Here is a 15864-nt window from a genome sequence, read left to right on the forward strand (position 1 = left end):
GAAGATCAGTTAAATACACTACACATTTTATTACTGCTTTTCAACACCATGTCCAAACTGGGTTCCTCCGTTCCCCGGCGGTATCAGAGGCTCCTCTATCCGGCTGGATGTAGCGAGCTGCCTGCTGCTGGCTTCCCTTCCGCTGGGCACAGGTGCTTTGGGTGGTGGTGGTGGTGGTAGAGCTTTGCTGGTCTAACGTTATAGTGTGGACATTGCTTTATCCAAATTCCTGTCATCTCTCTCTTGTTGATCTGTTCCCTGGTATAAGTAATAATGAAATACTGTGCTTCCCACCATCCCTTAATTTTATAAGGCAAATGGGCCTAGAATCAGCTGTTTATTGTTTCACTTTTTCTTCATTCACTTGACGAACAGTGAATTTTCCTATGCAGAGCTGTCAAGAACCTTAAAATAACAGGTAGGTAGTTATAAGTTGCTAAGTCTCATCTTTGGGGCAAAGTTTATTGTTCCCACATGTAGTGTTTAGCATTTCCCCAGGCTTCAGCAGCTTTTGAGCGTGAACACCTGTGTGTGAACAGATTACATTCTTTAGCACCTGAGTCCCAGCCCATCTCATTGGGAGCCTTCGGGGTCAGCCAGCAGCTAGAAACTCACCAGAGGGCTGAGGGGTAGCCTGGCCTCCGCCGTAAGGACTGCGATAGCAGTTGGTCACTAGCGGGCATCCTTGACTTCTCTTCCTCTGTTACACGCTCGCAGCAATTCACAGAACTCTCCCTTCTTTCCTTCCACCTGTCATCTTTGCTTCTGAAATAAGAACCCCATGTGTAACACCGATACTTCACTTCCAAGACAGGCATGTATGTGGTTGTAACCACACATAACGCTTTCAGATGACCTCCTTCCATCTTCAATGTGGAAAAGATTAAGAACAGAACAAACTCGTCTAACCCGGGCAATCCGGTTGGCGTGTACAGGTAGGAATGGAATTCCAAACACATTAACACATTCCGCTACGTATGTGACAGAAAGTAAATCTATGGATACGGTATTTTGTAAATGCTCTTTTAAATAAAAGAAAATCTTGCGTCATCCGTATTAAACAAAAAAAGCCAGATCCCGGATGCCCTCTGGACATCGGTACCCGGGTGTCAGCGTCCGGAAGGCATCGACGTCCCGCAGTTCCTCCCCCTCCCCCCTCGGTGCCCGACAGCAGGACACGAAGGACCAGCCCAGGTAATCCGCTGCGTAAGGACAAGCACTCCAGGCCCTCCCTCCTTTCCCCTCCGGGGGGCGCTCCTAGAAGCTCCCAGGAGGCGGGGCGCATCGCCCCGCCCCGCGTGACGCAGCACCCCCGGCACCGAAGCCCAGAGCACCCACTCCTCGAGAGCAGAAGCGCAATATGTGCGCCCCCAGCGAGGACAGAAGCAAGAATGCGTCCGCGCCCCACGAAATACACAGACGACCCCCCATGACGACCCTGCGGAGACCAGGAGCGCCCCCCAACAGCTCGGGGCAGCGGGGACACAGCGCGCTGGCCGCCTCCGGAGCCCGGGCACCGCCGACTCCAGCCCCCGTGCGGGCGCGGGGAGCCAGGCTTCCGCTTTTGGGCCCCGGGGCCCAGGTTTTCGTCGTCGTCGCTGTCCTGTGGCTGGTGAGTCCCCGTCGCCGTTCCTGGGAAGGCGCGCGTGGTGACAGAGAGGGGACTGCGGAGTGGGGACGGTGGGTGCCCGCTCCGGAGACCGGGTGCCCGGGGCATGTCCGGGCAGAGTCTGGGGACGAGCGGGTGCCCGTCGCCCCGCAGGACCCACCGGGCGGGAAGGGAGGAGGAGCCCGCGCTCCCCCTCCCGGTCTCCCTCCCAGTCCTTGCATCAGGTGACTGGGGAGCAATCCAAGGGGAAAACCCAGGAGCACCGGAGGAATAAGGGTCAAGTTGGAAACTCCCCCAGGGAGTGACCGAAATTGGCTTTCCATTCTTTCTTTTTATTTTTTACACTTGTGTTTAAGCTGTAATACATACCCATTTGGAAAGTCGATTAGGCAGCAGGCAGCAAAGTGTCACTTTCCCTCTGCTACCTACCGGCGTCTTTCCTTCTGGCCCCTGAGCGTCCAACTTCCTTCCATTCACTTTACCCGCACAGCAACACTTAAAGGACTGTGTGCAAACGACCTTTAATCGCAGCCAGGGGCTGGGAGCTTCATCACAGAAAAGGGATGTAAATCTTGGTAACAGGAAAACGGCAGTGATGTGTTCATATCCTGAACAAACTGCACATGGAAAACTGCGGACTTCCAGTTCTCTTCCAAGCTGATGAGCTTCCACCCAAGGCACTTTAAAGTCTCCTCATGTTTAAAAAAAAAAAAAGTTAAATGCCAAACCAACATTACAGGTATCACGAAGCTTCAAATGTTTTCACTTAACAAATCAATTCAAAATTCAGAGAAGCAATATTTATAATCACAAAATAATTACAGAATTTATTTTTAAAATATGAGTCAATATTAGATGGGAACCATGTTTAACCCTGTTTCCTGAATGGCTCACTTTAGTCAGTTAGCCAGTGTGTTTCCAGGTGAAAGTAAAGATACCTGTGCAGATAAGGTCAAAAATCTGAATTTGATGGTTTGGGGAATGTGAGACCTAGGCCTTTGAATTTACAAACTCCTCTTCTCATCCCTTCCCAAGTCTTGCCTTTCTTTATGCATTTACAGTCATGATCACTTTTCTTGTATTGTGAAGCTAGTAACAAATTCCATTAGATGTTTTATGTCTGTCCATGCAGACTTCTCTTATTCTTTTCAAGAGCATAGTATTCTATTGTGTGGGTAAAGCAGACATGAGTGTATTTTACTCTTGCCTCTTATGAATATCTTTTTAGATTACATCCTGGTTTTGATTTTGCTAATTCTAACAGCATTGTAGTATATACTTGTATGTGTCATGTGTCCATGTGCACCTTACATTGCATAATTCTTTAAAGTGAAATTGCTGTGTCAGTTAATTTTATATGTATGTTTAGATAATGACAAATTGTCCTCCAGAAGAAGGCTGTACCATTTTACACTCACACCAAGAGTGCCCAGTATTTCTGTTACCTTACACCCTTGCTACACTGAACTTTGATTCTTTGTAGTCTAAGAGGTTGAAAATGGGGTACCATATTGTTGTGGTTTTGATTCCTCGGTGCTAGTAGAGATTTTCAAGGATCCAGGAGATTTCTGAGGCTGGGAATGAGGATCAGGAGACCCAGATTAGGCAGCAGGGGTGGCAGGGGGACTGGAATCCCAGCTCGGCACTTGAACTGTGTCACATGGAGCCAGTTACTCCCCAGCCCTACCTGAAGTGAGATGAGTTCATGTCCTGGGACTGTTGGAAGGATTACATCAGTTGAGGCACGGTGCTGAGTTCTTTCCTGAGTCCTAGTCCTTCCCCTGCATTGCTGGGATTGGCCCCAATTCTCTTCTAGTGCCTTGCGCCCAGCTCCCTTTCTCTGTCAGGGCAGGAACTGTGAGGTTCAGAGGCTCAGAAGCTCAGTCAAGCTGTGTGAGTCCTGATATTGGAGCTGGGGACAGCAGCCCTGCTCCGCTCCTTTCCAGCTTTGGGACCCTAGAGTGGCCCTGCTTACTCATGTGTCAAATGAGAAGGAGATAAAAGTCTGTGGGGCCCTTTATAAACCCTGAGAGCTGTCTGGGCACCTGTGGGAGGCTGTGTGGGAGGCCAAACCAAATCCTCAGGGCTGATGTGGCTCACTGTGGTGACAGGAGGGCCACAGGGCCTCATATGGTCGTTTAGTTGGAACCCCTATTTCAAGAAAGGTTAACATGGGATTTAGAGCGAAAGGGAAAGGACTTTCCCAAACTCCTGTGGCTTAGTGGCTGGCCCTGGACTAGAAGCCAGATGACTTGACTTTTAATTCAGAGTTTTACTACAATAAAAAAACAGAAACAAACAAACAAAACACCCCAATAAACAATGTCAGCATGAAGACCTTGAGGCCAGATCTGATGCTATTAGCCTGTGAATTACTGCTCTGTTTAAGATAAACAGGGTAGGTTTTAGGGTTTGTTACCCTAGAAGAGTAAAGAGGAGATTACTTGTGTTATTTTTTGATTAGGAAATAGTGTGAGGTTGACACTTGGCAGAGAATACATTGCAGCACATGCAGGGAAGGAACAAATGAAGGAAATGCCCCAGCTAATGACATCTCTGGGAGGAGGAGCCAGTAAAGCCTGTATTGCTCAAAAACTGGAAAACTTTGCCTTCTTCCCTTCTCATTTTTCTTCCCTCCTTTGTCCATGCTTCTTTCTGGTTCTCTCTCTCTCTCTGTCTCCCTCGCTCTCTCTCTTTCTTTCTCTCTCTCTCACACACACACATCCATGGATTGACACAGCTTCTCAGCTACACCCTAGGTTGTCTCTCAAGCAGAGACAACCATACACTACAAAGCCTCCTCCCCCATCCTCACTTGATTTTGCAGCACCCTCCCACCCCCCCACACACACAGTTGCCTTTACTTCATACCTGTCTGTGATCCTGTCCACGCTGAATTTTCCTCTATGTCCACCAATGTCCTTGCCACCCATGATCTTGTCACCTCTGCCTGAGCAGCCCCTCCGGGCTCTTTGCACCTTTGTCTCTGCCTCAGTTCCCTGTGACTTGGAAGTCTCCTAAGGAAAGGAAGGGTCATGTCAGGTCCCTGACACTTCCCAGGCCCTTGTCCAGTGTTGCTCACCAGGCCCCAGACGTTCCTTCCTGAATGAGTGGATAATGTGTGTTCTAAGATGCCTGCACTGACGCTGATATGATTTCCTTTTCCTGTTCCCGGGTGTATTTAATGGTGGATGGTGGAAAATATGACAGGCAGGTTGAAAACAGAACAGAGGTGACTGAATATAATCCTGAGGAATTGCCCAAGTCCATAGGTTTCCAAAGCTAGGTTGACATTGATCAAACCAGCACTTTTAAAGATAATTGTTTTCCCAGGAGAAAGTGGACTAGACGAGTCAGACAGACATGGTCTGAGCAGCATTTGGCATGTGTTTAGGTTGAACGGTTAGGCTGGATCAGCCTGAAAGGAAAGTGGAGGCAGATGTGGACCTGAGGGAGAGGATCATGGTAACACTCGAGAGACGGGTGTGGTGCTCTGAGGAGGGAAAGGGATTCAAGGTGAAGTCTGGGTTTTCTAACCTGAGAGTTGGCATTAACAAAATCAAAAGGTAAATCGGGAGAAAAGGGCTTAAGATTTAGGAATAGGAATGTGATTTTGGAAACAGTGTTGATACTATATTGCCAGTAGACCTGAACTACTCAAAATGCTAAGTGAAGATTTCAGGATGAAGACAGAGGAAATCAAATGGAAACATGAATCTTAAGGAAGAAAAAAATCATCGGAAACAAACAAACAAACAAAACCATGGCCAAATGGAAAGGATTATTTCCCTTTAATTTCATGAAATTATATACCATCAAAAATTATACATTGTTTATGAGGTTTATAAAGTATAGAGCAAAAAGAATGGAGGCAGTGTTGAATGGATTTATGTTGTTGCAAGTCTCCAATATTTTACATTACTATTACACTATTAATTCACTACGACAACTCAGTAACAAAAAAGAATGAAGTATGCATGCACATGATGTGGATGAATTTCCAGATAATTATCTTGAGTAAAAAAAGCCAGACAGAAAAGAGTACATACGATCTGATTCCATTTTGTGAAATTCTGTAAAGCGCAAACTAACCTCTAGTGTCAGAAAGCAGATCAGTAGTTGCCTGGGGCCAGAAGGATCAGAGCAGGAGGGACAAAAGTGATTGTGGTGATGACATGGGTTTTAAGTATTTTGATGGTGATGAAATTTTCAATGGTGAATACATATGTCAAATTTTATCAATTTTATTCCTTAATTATATGATGTTTGTTGTGTGTCAATTGTACCTCAATAAATGTGTTTTTTAACACTTTAAATAGACTGTAAATAGTTAAAAGGATGTAATGTAATTCATATAGGAACTGCTAAAAAATGCAAACATGTATAGACAAAAAGCCAACACACAATTAAATGGAATTGTAAAAAATATTTGGTTAATATTGGGGAAGGAGCAACAAGAAAAAAGATTGGACAAACAGGAAGTAAATGGTGAGATTCAGCCTGGTTGATAATCTCATTAACTCCAAATTAGTATAATTCAAAAGTGTAAATAGTTAGAATTAATGAAAAAGCAAGAGCCAACTGTCTCTTATACTGTCTCTTAGAGATGCAATTTAAAAGCCAGACAATTTGGGGTGTATGTAGGGCATAATGATGATGAGAATTGTGTGATGTTTAATGGAAAGATGTTAAATTAAAAAAAAATAATAATAATAAATAAATAAATAAATAAATAAATAAATGCCAGACAGACATACTGAAAGTAAATGGATGGAAAGAGCTATAACATCTATATAACACCTAAGAAAACTTCTGCAGCTATCTTAGTAACAGATGAAATTGACTTAGGGTAAAGGATATTGCCAGAGATAAACAGAGATCTTTTGTAGTGTTAAAGGATTAATTCATCAGGAAGTCAAAACAATCATCATATGTACATGCCCAATAATAGAACTACCAAATACATGAAGCAACAATCTACAGGATTAAGTGGAGATTACAGCGCACCTTTCTCAGGAATTGATAGAAACGATTAGATGAATATAGCTGAGTGAAGTCATAAGAGACCTGAACACTATCAACCACCTTGACTTAACTGATATTCATAGAGCAGACACAACATCTACTGAAGACTCGTTCCATATTGGAAAAAATAATTGCCTCTTTGAATGGTGTTGCAAACCAGGATTACCAAAGAAGAGGCGCAGGGCATAATGTTCTGTAGTGGTGCTATGTTCCATGGTCTAGATAGAGGATTTGGACTACACAGGTGTATGCATTGATAAGCTCATTCAATGCTACACTTAAGAAATATACATTTCATTCTTTCTGGATGTTCATTGTACAAGTCTGTACATTTTACTGAGTCCATAAAAATTTTCATAATAAAATGTTGAGGGAAAGAATCAATGAGACAGAGAGTCAGTAAATAAAGGAGGGAAGAGCACTGTAAGAGTAAAGAAAGGAGAATGTACCTTGAAGGGACTCAGAGGAGGCCCAGCCTGGAAAAGGGAGGATGGAGGGATACACGTGAGCTTAGCTGTCACCAAATACGTACCAGGCTTTTATGTGGAAGGTGGCTGCATTTTATCTTAGATACCAGCGGTTGAACTGAGCTCAACAAAATGTTTTTATTCTGACTTTTTTTCTTAATGTATCTTGTTATTTTAAAACACTCTGAAAATTATTGAAAAGCTGCAAAAACTATACAAAAACTTTTCCTGAGCCATCTGAAAACCAGATACTAACACGATGAACAGCATTCCTAAACACTTTAGTGTATTCTCCCTGCAAAGGAGAACTTTCTCCCCCATAACACAATGGAGCCCTCACATCAGAACATTAACATGAATACATTACTACTAATTCTCAAACCCCATTGAAATTTCTCCAATTGTTCCTATGTCATTTATAGCTCAGAAGTCACCATGCAAATCACTGTAGTGTTGCTTTTCTATGACTTTGGTATTTAGTGGGACATTGACAGGTTCCATTAGGGACAGCTTGGCAGGCACCTTTAAAAATTTGGGGGAGGAGTGATGTCATAGGAATGGTGGCAGCGGGGCGAACTTTTTGAGTTCTCCTCCGGATCTTATCACAAACGGTACATATAACCCATCAAAGGACTCTCTGCTCATCACGCAGAACAGCTAAATGACTTGCACAAGGATTACTTGCAGGTGGGCAAATTGGGCGAGCAGGGGAAGAGGGAAGGGAGCAGAGTGGAGATGCGGTCCGCATCTGCGGCGGTGGAAATGCGACTGGCATCTGCAGCAGTGGAAACTCGCCGGCATCCGCAGCTGCAGAGATGCAGGGGATCCCAGGATGGAACAGAGAACACAAAAGCCAGGAGGTGGGCTCTTTCCCTGCTTCCTACAGCTGATCTCTCCCGCCGAGGGAGCAGCATATCCAGCATTTGAGGCAATAACCTCAGTGAGACCTCCAGTTGGGCCCTAGGCCAAACAAAGGACACAAACTCCATACCTGGGCCCCTCCCCCCTTCCAATCCGACCCCCGCCCTTCCAGAGACTTAAACTGGCCCCTGAACTGAGGAGTAGTGTCAGATTACAGAGGAGCCTTACTGGTCAGGCTTTGGGAAGACTGGCAGGCAGCTCTGACACAGGGAAGAGGCTGGGAAGAGTGTGATTTTTGCTGGGCTAGGAGAGAAGAGACTCCTCTGCTCCCAGCCACCACCTTTTCTGGCCTGTGGGAAAAGTGTGACACGGCTGGGCTGGAAGAGAGAAGACCCCTCCATCCCCAGCCCCCACCCTTTCTGGCCTGCCTAGGGCGGGGCAATTACAGCTTCGCAGACACTCCCAGGGATCAGCAGTAAGCAAAGATGCAGCTCCCGGCTTTCAGCAGCTCAGAAATCTCCCACCAGCCACACACACACACACACACACACACAGAAGTGCCCTAAGACTCAGGAGAACTGGACACAGGGCTGCTGGTGCTACTCTCAGTGTGCATATGTGCAGCCAAGGGCAGAAACTGCACTGACTTTGTAAAAACTACCATCCAGACCCCTCAGCCCCTTGCATCTAAATCTGCAGTCCCAACATCACTCTGGGCACCAGGTGACCGGCTCTGCTTGCACAATATGCAGGGGACTCTTTGGTACAGCAGAGGACAACTTGGAGAGTACTTGGTGGGCTTAAGTCAAGACTGGCGCTGCGTTTTGTTTTGTTTTGTTTTGTCTTTATATCTTTGATATCTTTGCCTGTGCTAAGTGGGGGTTGTCGGTTGTTTTTACATGTGAATGTATTTGAATTTTTCTTTGTTGTTGTTGTTGTTGTTGTTGTACTTGGTGATTTGTCTTGTTCTGAAATTGCCCTACCAGGGCCCAGCTTAAGAGGCACAAGATTCAACATATCCAGAGGCCAACTCCAGACCAAACCAGAGTACTACCGGGTTTGACCTACAAGTCACACACCCAGAGGGAATTCTCTACAGGCACAAAAGCCCATAGAGGCCAAACCACATTTAAGCGGTCAACCCTCACGCAGCAGAACACCCTGCGGTAGGCAGAGCCAAGTCTCACAGCTAGTCAGCCTAGGAGTTAACCCCACCTACTCACAAGTGAAAAGCAATTAAAGATCTTCTTTAACAGGACAATATACACAAGAGTCACCTTTGGAGCACACGGAGAGGAGAAGAATGAAGTAGTGCAAGTCAAATATAAAGGACACATACTACATAAGATAACCCAACAAGAACTAAGAACTCTAGGGGATCTACCTAATACATCAAAGCAAACACAGAGAGTCAGCCAGAATGGGGAAACAAAGAAACATGTCCCAAATAAAAGAACAGAAGAAACCTCCAGAAATGGAACCAAATGAAATAGGTAACCAACCTTTCAGAGACAGAGTTCAAAACACTGGTGATAAGAATGTTTAAAGAGCTTAGAGACGACATAAAGAAGGATGTAGAATTCATAACGAACAACCAGTTAGAACTAAAGAACACAATTACCGAAATAAAGAACTCACTTGAAGGAATTAACAGCAGGTTAGATGAAGCAGATGATCGAATCAGCGACTTAGAAGACAAGTTAGCAGAGATAACCCAAACAGAACAACAGAAAGAAAAAAGAATAAAAACAATGAAGATGGTTTAAGAGACCTCTGGGATAACATCAAGCGCAACAACATGCGCATCATAGGAATACCAGAAGGTGAAGAGAGGAAGCAAGGGATTGAGAACATATTTGAAGTAATAAGGTCCGAAAACTTCCCTAACCTGATGAAGGAAACCAACATACAAGCCCAGGAAGTGCAGAGAGTTCCAACCAGGATAAACCCAAACAGGTTGACATCAAGACACATTATAGTTAAAATGGCAAAGCTTAAAGACAAAGAGAGAATCCCAAAAGCAGCAAGAGAAAGACAGAGGGTTACATACAAGGGAACTCCCATAAGACTATCAAATGACTTTTCTACAGAAACATTGAAGGCCAGGAGGGAGTGGCAGGAGATACTCAAAGTGATGGAAAACAAAGGACTAGATTGCTTTATCTAGCAAGGCTATCATTTAAAGTTGATGGAGAGATAAAGAGCTTCCCAGAAAAGTATAAGCTAAAGGAATTTATTACCACTAAGCCAGCATTGCAAGAAACACTAAGAGGACTTCTGTAAATAAAAGAAAGATGAAAACAATCTAACTACAAATTTTAAAATGGGAATAACTATGTACCTATCAATAATCCCTTTAAATGTAAACTGATTAAATACTTCAATCAAGAGATATAGGGTGGTTGAGTGGATAAGAAAGCAAGACCCTTGTATATGCTGTATACAAGAGACTCACCTCAGATCAAAAGACACACACAGGCTGAAAGTGAAGGGTTGGAGTAAGATATTTCATGCAAATGGAAATGAGAAAAAAGCTGGAGTTGCAATACTTATATCTGACAAAATAGACTTTAAAATGAAAAACATATTAAAAGACAAAGATGGGCAGTATATAATAATAAAGGGATCGCTCCAACAAGAGGACATAACCCTAGTAAACATCTATGCACCCAACATAGGAGCACCTAAATATATGAAACAGATACTGACTGACATAAAGACAGAGATCAACAGTAACACTATCATAGTAGGGGACTTCTACACACCTCTGACAACAAGGGACAGGTCTTCCAGACAGAAAATCAATATGGAAACAACATCCTTAAATGATGCATTGGACCACTTGGATTTAATCGATATTTTCAGACCATTTCACCCCAATGTTGCAAAATACACATTCTTCTCAAGCGCACATGGAACATTTTCCAAGATAGACCATATGTTAGGCTACAAAACAAGTCTTGATAAATTTAAGAAAATTGAAATCATACCAATTGTCTTCTCTGACCACAGTGCTATGAAATTGGAAATGAACTACAGATAAAAAACTGGAAGACACACCAATTCATGGAGGCTGAATAACGTTACTAAATAATGAATGGGTCAAGCAGGAGATCAAGGAAGAAATCAAAAGATATCTCGAGACAAACAAAAATGAAAACACGACGACCCAAAATCTATGGGATGCTGTGAAAGCAGTTCTAAGAGGGAAATTCATAGCATTGCAGGCCTTGCTAAAGAATCAAGAAACATCACTAATCAACAGTTTACCTTCACACTTATGGGATCTGGAAAAAGAACAGCAAAATAAGCCCAAAGGGAGCACAAGGAAGGAGATAATAAAGCTCAGAGCGGAAATAAATGAAATAGAAACCAGAAAAACAATACAAAAGATCAATGAATCCAAGAGTTGGTTCTTAGAGAAGATAAACAAAATTGACAAACTTTTAGCCAGACTCGTTAAAAAAAAGAGAGAGAGGACCCAAATTAATGAAATCAGAAATGAAAGAGGAGAAGTGACAACAGACACCGCAGAAATACAAAAAAATTTAAGAAATTACTATGAGCAACTATATGCCAACAAATTTGACAACCGGGAAGAAATGGACACTTTTCTAGAGGCATAAAACCTTCCAAGGCTAACTCAAGCAGAAACAGAAAACCTGAATAGACTGATTACCACCAGGGAAATTGAGTCAGTAATCAACTATCTCCCAACAAACAAAAGCCCTGGACCAGATGGCTTTACAGGTGAATTTTACAAAACGTTCAAAACAGAATTATCACCTATTCTCCTTAAGCTCTTCCAAAAAATCCAGAAGGAGGGAAGATTTCCAAACACATTTTACGAAGCCACTATCAGTCTGATCCCAAAATCAGACAAAGACACCACAAAAAAAGAAAACTATAGGTCGATATCGCTAATGAACATAGATGCAAAAATCCTCAACAAAATATTAGCAAACAGAATTCAGCAATACATTAAAAAGATCATACACCATGATCAAGTGGGATTCATCCCTGGCATGCAAGGGTGGTTCAACATCCGCAAATCAATTAATGTGATACACTACATTAACAAAATGAAAAATAAAAATCACATGATCATATCAATAGATGCAGAAAAAGCATTTGATAAAATCCAGCAGACATTTATGATAAAAAAAAACCCTCAAGTGGGAATGGAGGGATCATATCTCAACATAATAGAAGCCATATATGATAAACCCACAGCTAACATCAGACTCAATGGGGAAAAGCTAAAACCATTCCTCCTAAGATCAGGAACAAGGCAAGGTTGCCCACTTTCTCCACTTCTATTCAGCATAGTGCTGGAAGTTCTAGCCACAGCAATCAGACAAGAAAAAGAAATAAAAGGCATCCAAATTGGTAAGGATGAAGTAAAATTGTCATTATATGCAGATGATATGATACTATATATAGAGAACCCTAAAGACTCCACCAAGAAACTATTAGAACTGATAGATTAATTTAGTAAAGTAGCAGGATACAAAATTAATATTCAGAAATCAGTTGCATTTGTATATACCAATAATAAAACATCAGAAGGAGAAATTAAAAGAGCAATCCCTGGGCTGGCCCGGTGGCTCAGGCGGTTAGAGCTCCATGCTCCTAACTCCTAAGGCTGCCAGTTCGATTCCCACATGGGCCAGTGGGTTCTCAACCACAAAGTTGCCAGTTCAACTCCTCGAGTCCCTCAAGGATGGTGGGCTGTGCCCCCTGCAACTAAGATTGAACACGGCACCTTGAGCTGAGCTGCCTCCCGGATGGCTCAGTTGGTTGGAGCACGGGCTCTCAACCACAAGGCTGCCAGTTCAATTCCTTAAGTTCCGTAAGGGACAGTGGGCAGCGTCCCCTGCAACTAAGATTGAACACAGCACCTTGAGCTGAGCTGCCGCTGAGCTCCTGGATGTCTCAGTTGGAAACAAGGTTGCCAGTTCGACTCCCGCAAGGGATGGTGGGCTGTGCCCCCTGCAACTAGAAACAGCAACTGGACCTGGAGCTGAGCTGCGCCCTCCACAACTAAGACTGAAAGGACAACAACTTGATTTGGAAAAAAAAAAAAAAAAGGCCTGGAAGTACACACTGTGCCCCAATAAAGTCCTGTTTAAAAAAAAAAAAAAAAAGCAATCCCATTTACAATTGCTCCAAAGACTATAAAATACCTGGGAATAAACTTAACCAAAGAAGTAAAAGATCTGTACTCAGAAAATTATAAGACACTGAAGAAAGAAATGAAAGAAGATACAAATAGATGGAAACACATACCATGTTCACGGATAGGAAGAATTAATATAGTTAAAATGTCCATACTGCCTAAGGCAGTATACATATTCAATGCAATTCCTATCAAACTACCAAAGACGTTTTTCACAGAAATAGAACATATAATCCTAAAATTTATATGGGACCATAGAAGACCCTGGATAGACTCAGCAATCCTGATAAATAAGAAAAAAGTGGGAGGTATAACAATACCTGACATCAAATTATACTACAAGGCTACAGTAATCAAAACAGCATGGTACTGGCATAAAAACAGACACATAGATCAATGGAACAGAATAGAGAGTCCAGAAATAAACTCATGCCTATATGGCCATTTAATCTACAACAATGGAAGCAAGAATGTACAGTTGGGGTGAAGACAGTCTATTCAATAAATGGTGCTGGGAAACCTGGACAGACACATGCAAAAAAAATGAAGCTGGGCCACCTCCTTACACCATATACAAAAATACATTCAAAATGGCTCAAAGACTTAAATGTAAGATCTGAAATCATAAAATACCTAGAAGAAAATATAGGAAGGAACTTCACAGACATTACTCGGAGTAAGATTTTTACTGATGTATCCCCTCGGGTGAGGGAAATAAGAGAAGAAATAAACATGTGGGATTACATCAAACTAAAAAGGTTTTTCACAGTGAAGGAAACCATTAATAAAACAAAAAGGGATCCCACTGAATGGGAAAAGATATTTGCCAATGATATATGTGATAAGGGGTTAATATCACAAATTTATAAAAAGCTCACTCAACTCCAAAAAAACAAACAACCCAATTAAAAAATGGGCAGAGGACACGAAGAGACATTTTTCTAAAAAGGACATACAGATGGCAAACAGACATATGAAGAAATGCTCAACCTCACTAACCATCAGAGAAATGCAAATAAAAACCACAATGAGATACCACCTCACCCCAGTCAAAATGGCTATCATCAATAAATCAATAAACAAGTGCTGGCGCGGATGTGGAGAAAAGGGAACGCTTGTGCACTGTTGGTGGGATTGCAGATTGGTGGAGCCACTATGGAAAACAGTATGGAGGTATCTCAAAAATCTGAAAATGGAACTACTTATGATCCAGCAATTCCACTCCTAGGTTTCTATCCGGAGAAATCCTGGATTAAGAAACTGTGGTATATTTATACAATGGAGTATTATGCAGCCATAAAGAAGAAAGAAATCTTACCATTTGCAACATGGATGGACCTAGAGAACATTATGTTAAGTGAAATAAGTCAGACAGAGAAAGACAAATACCATATGATCTCACTTAATGCGGTATCTAAAGAAAAGAATAAGTGAATGAACTAATCAGAAACAGTTTTGGAGACATAGAGGAAAAACTGAGGGTTACTAGATGGGCGGGGAGGTGGGGATAAGGGGGAAGGTGAGGGGATTAGGAAACAGTCGGTAACCACAAGATGGCCACGGGGTTTTGAAAATTAATTTGGGGAACGTAATCAATAATGTTGTAAAGATTTTATAGGGTATCCGACGGACACGTATCCCATTTGGGAGACCACCTCAGGGATGATGTAGATGCCTGATCACTGCACTGTACACCTGAAGCTGAACAATAATGAATGTCAACTGTAATTTTATATATGTATATATGTATATATATATGTGTATGTATATACTTACAAGAAGCGGAGTACAGCATTAGGAATAGAGACAGTGGAAATGTAATGGCTCTGTGCGATGTCAGAGGGATAGTGGATGGGGGGAGGAGGGTTCACACAGAGTGAGGGATATAAATCATAAACGTCTAAGTATTACTTTGTCTTGTGCACCTGAAACTAATGGAAAAAAATGGGTTTTTTTTTAGATCTTTTAAAATTTATTTTTTGCAATTTATTTTATTTTCTTTTAACGTTCAATATTATTTTATATTAATTTTAGGTGTACAGCATAGTGGTTAGAAATTTATATAATTTATAAAGTGATCTTCCTGACTAGTACCCATCTGGCACTATACATAGTTTTTACCATATTATTGATTATATTCTTTATACTTTACATCCTCATGACTGTTTTGTGACTACCAATCTGTATTTCTTAATGCCTTCACATTTTCACCCTGTGCCCCAACCCCCCTCCCATCTATCACCATGGTACATCTAGTACCCATCTGACACCATACATAGTTATTACAATATTATTGACTATATTCCTTATGCTGTACCCTATATCCCCATGGTTATTGTATAACAACCAATTTGTACTTCTTAATCCCTTCCCTCTTTTCACCCACCCTCAACCCCCATCCTGTCTGGCAACAATCAAAATGTTCTCTGTATCTATGAGTTGGTTTCTGTTTCATTTGTTTATTTGTTCTTTAGATTCCACTTATAAGTGAAATCTTATGACATTTGTCTTTCATTATCATGACTTAACTACACTCAGCGCAATATTCTATAGGTCCATCCATGTTGTTGCAGATGGAAAGATTTATTCTTTTTTGTGGCTGAGTAATATTCCATTGTATGTATATATATATATATATACCACCTTTTCTTTATTCATTCATCCACTAAAGGACACAAAGGTTGCCTTCATATCTTGGCTATTGTAAATAATGCTGCAATGAG

The 15864-nt window shown here is 42.1% G+C and overlaps 1 protein-coding gene across 5 annotated transcripts in view; it reads left to right on the top strand.

Moving 5' to 3' along the window:
- Positions 1-1298: 1298 nt before the first annotated feature.
- Positions 1299-15864, top strand: part of LOC308508720 (tumor necrosis factor receptor superfamily member 10A-like) — a 33786-nt gene continuing 19220 nt past the window's right edge. For 4 of the 5 annotated variants that reach the window (XM_081075884.1, XM_081075881.1, XM_081075882.1 and 1 more), the window contains exon 1: positions 1310-1612. In XM_081075884.1, coding sequence (XP_080932010.1) covers positions 1361-1612 — 252 coding nt within the window. In that variant the 5' untranslated portion in view covers positions 1310-1360. Of the gene's footprint in view, positions 1613-15864 lie in introns of all 5 variants that reach the window. The other variant, XM_081075880.1, reaches the window with a different exon arrangement.

This window comes from Rhinolophus hipposideros (genome assembly GCF_964194185.1).
Source record: "Rhinolophus hipposideros genome assembly, chromosome: 16".
In the NCBI taxonomy this organism is placed as follows: domain Eukaryota; kingdom Metazoa; phylum Chordata; class Mammalia; order Chiroptera; family Rhinolophidae; genus Rhinolophus; species Rhinolophus hipposideros.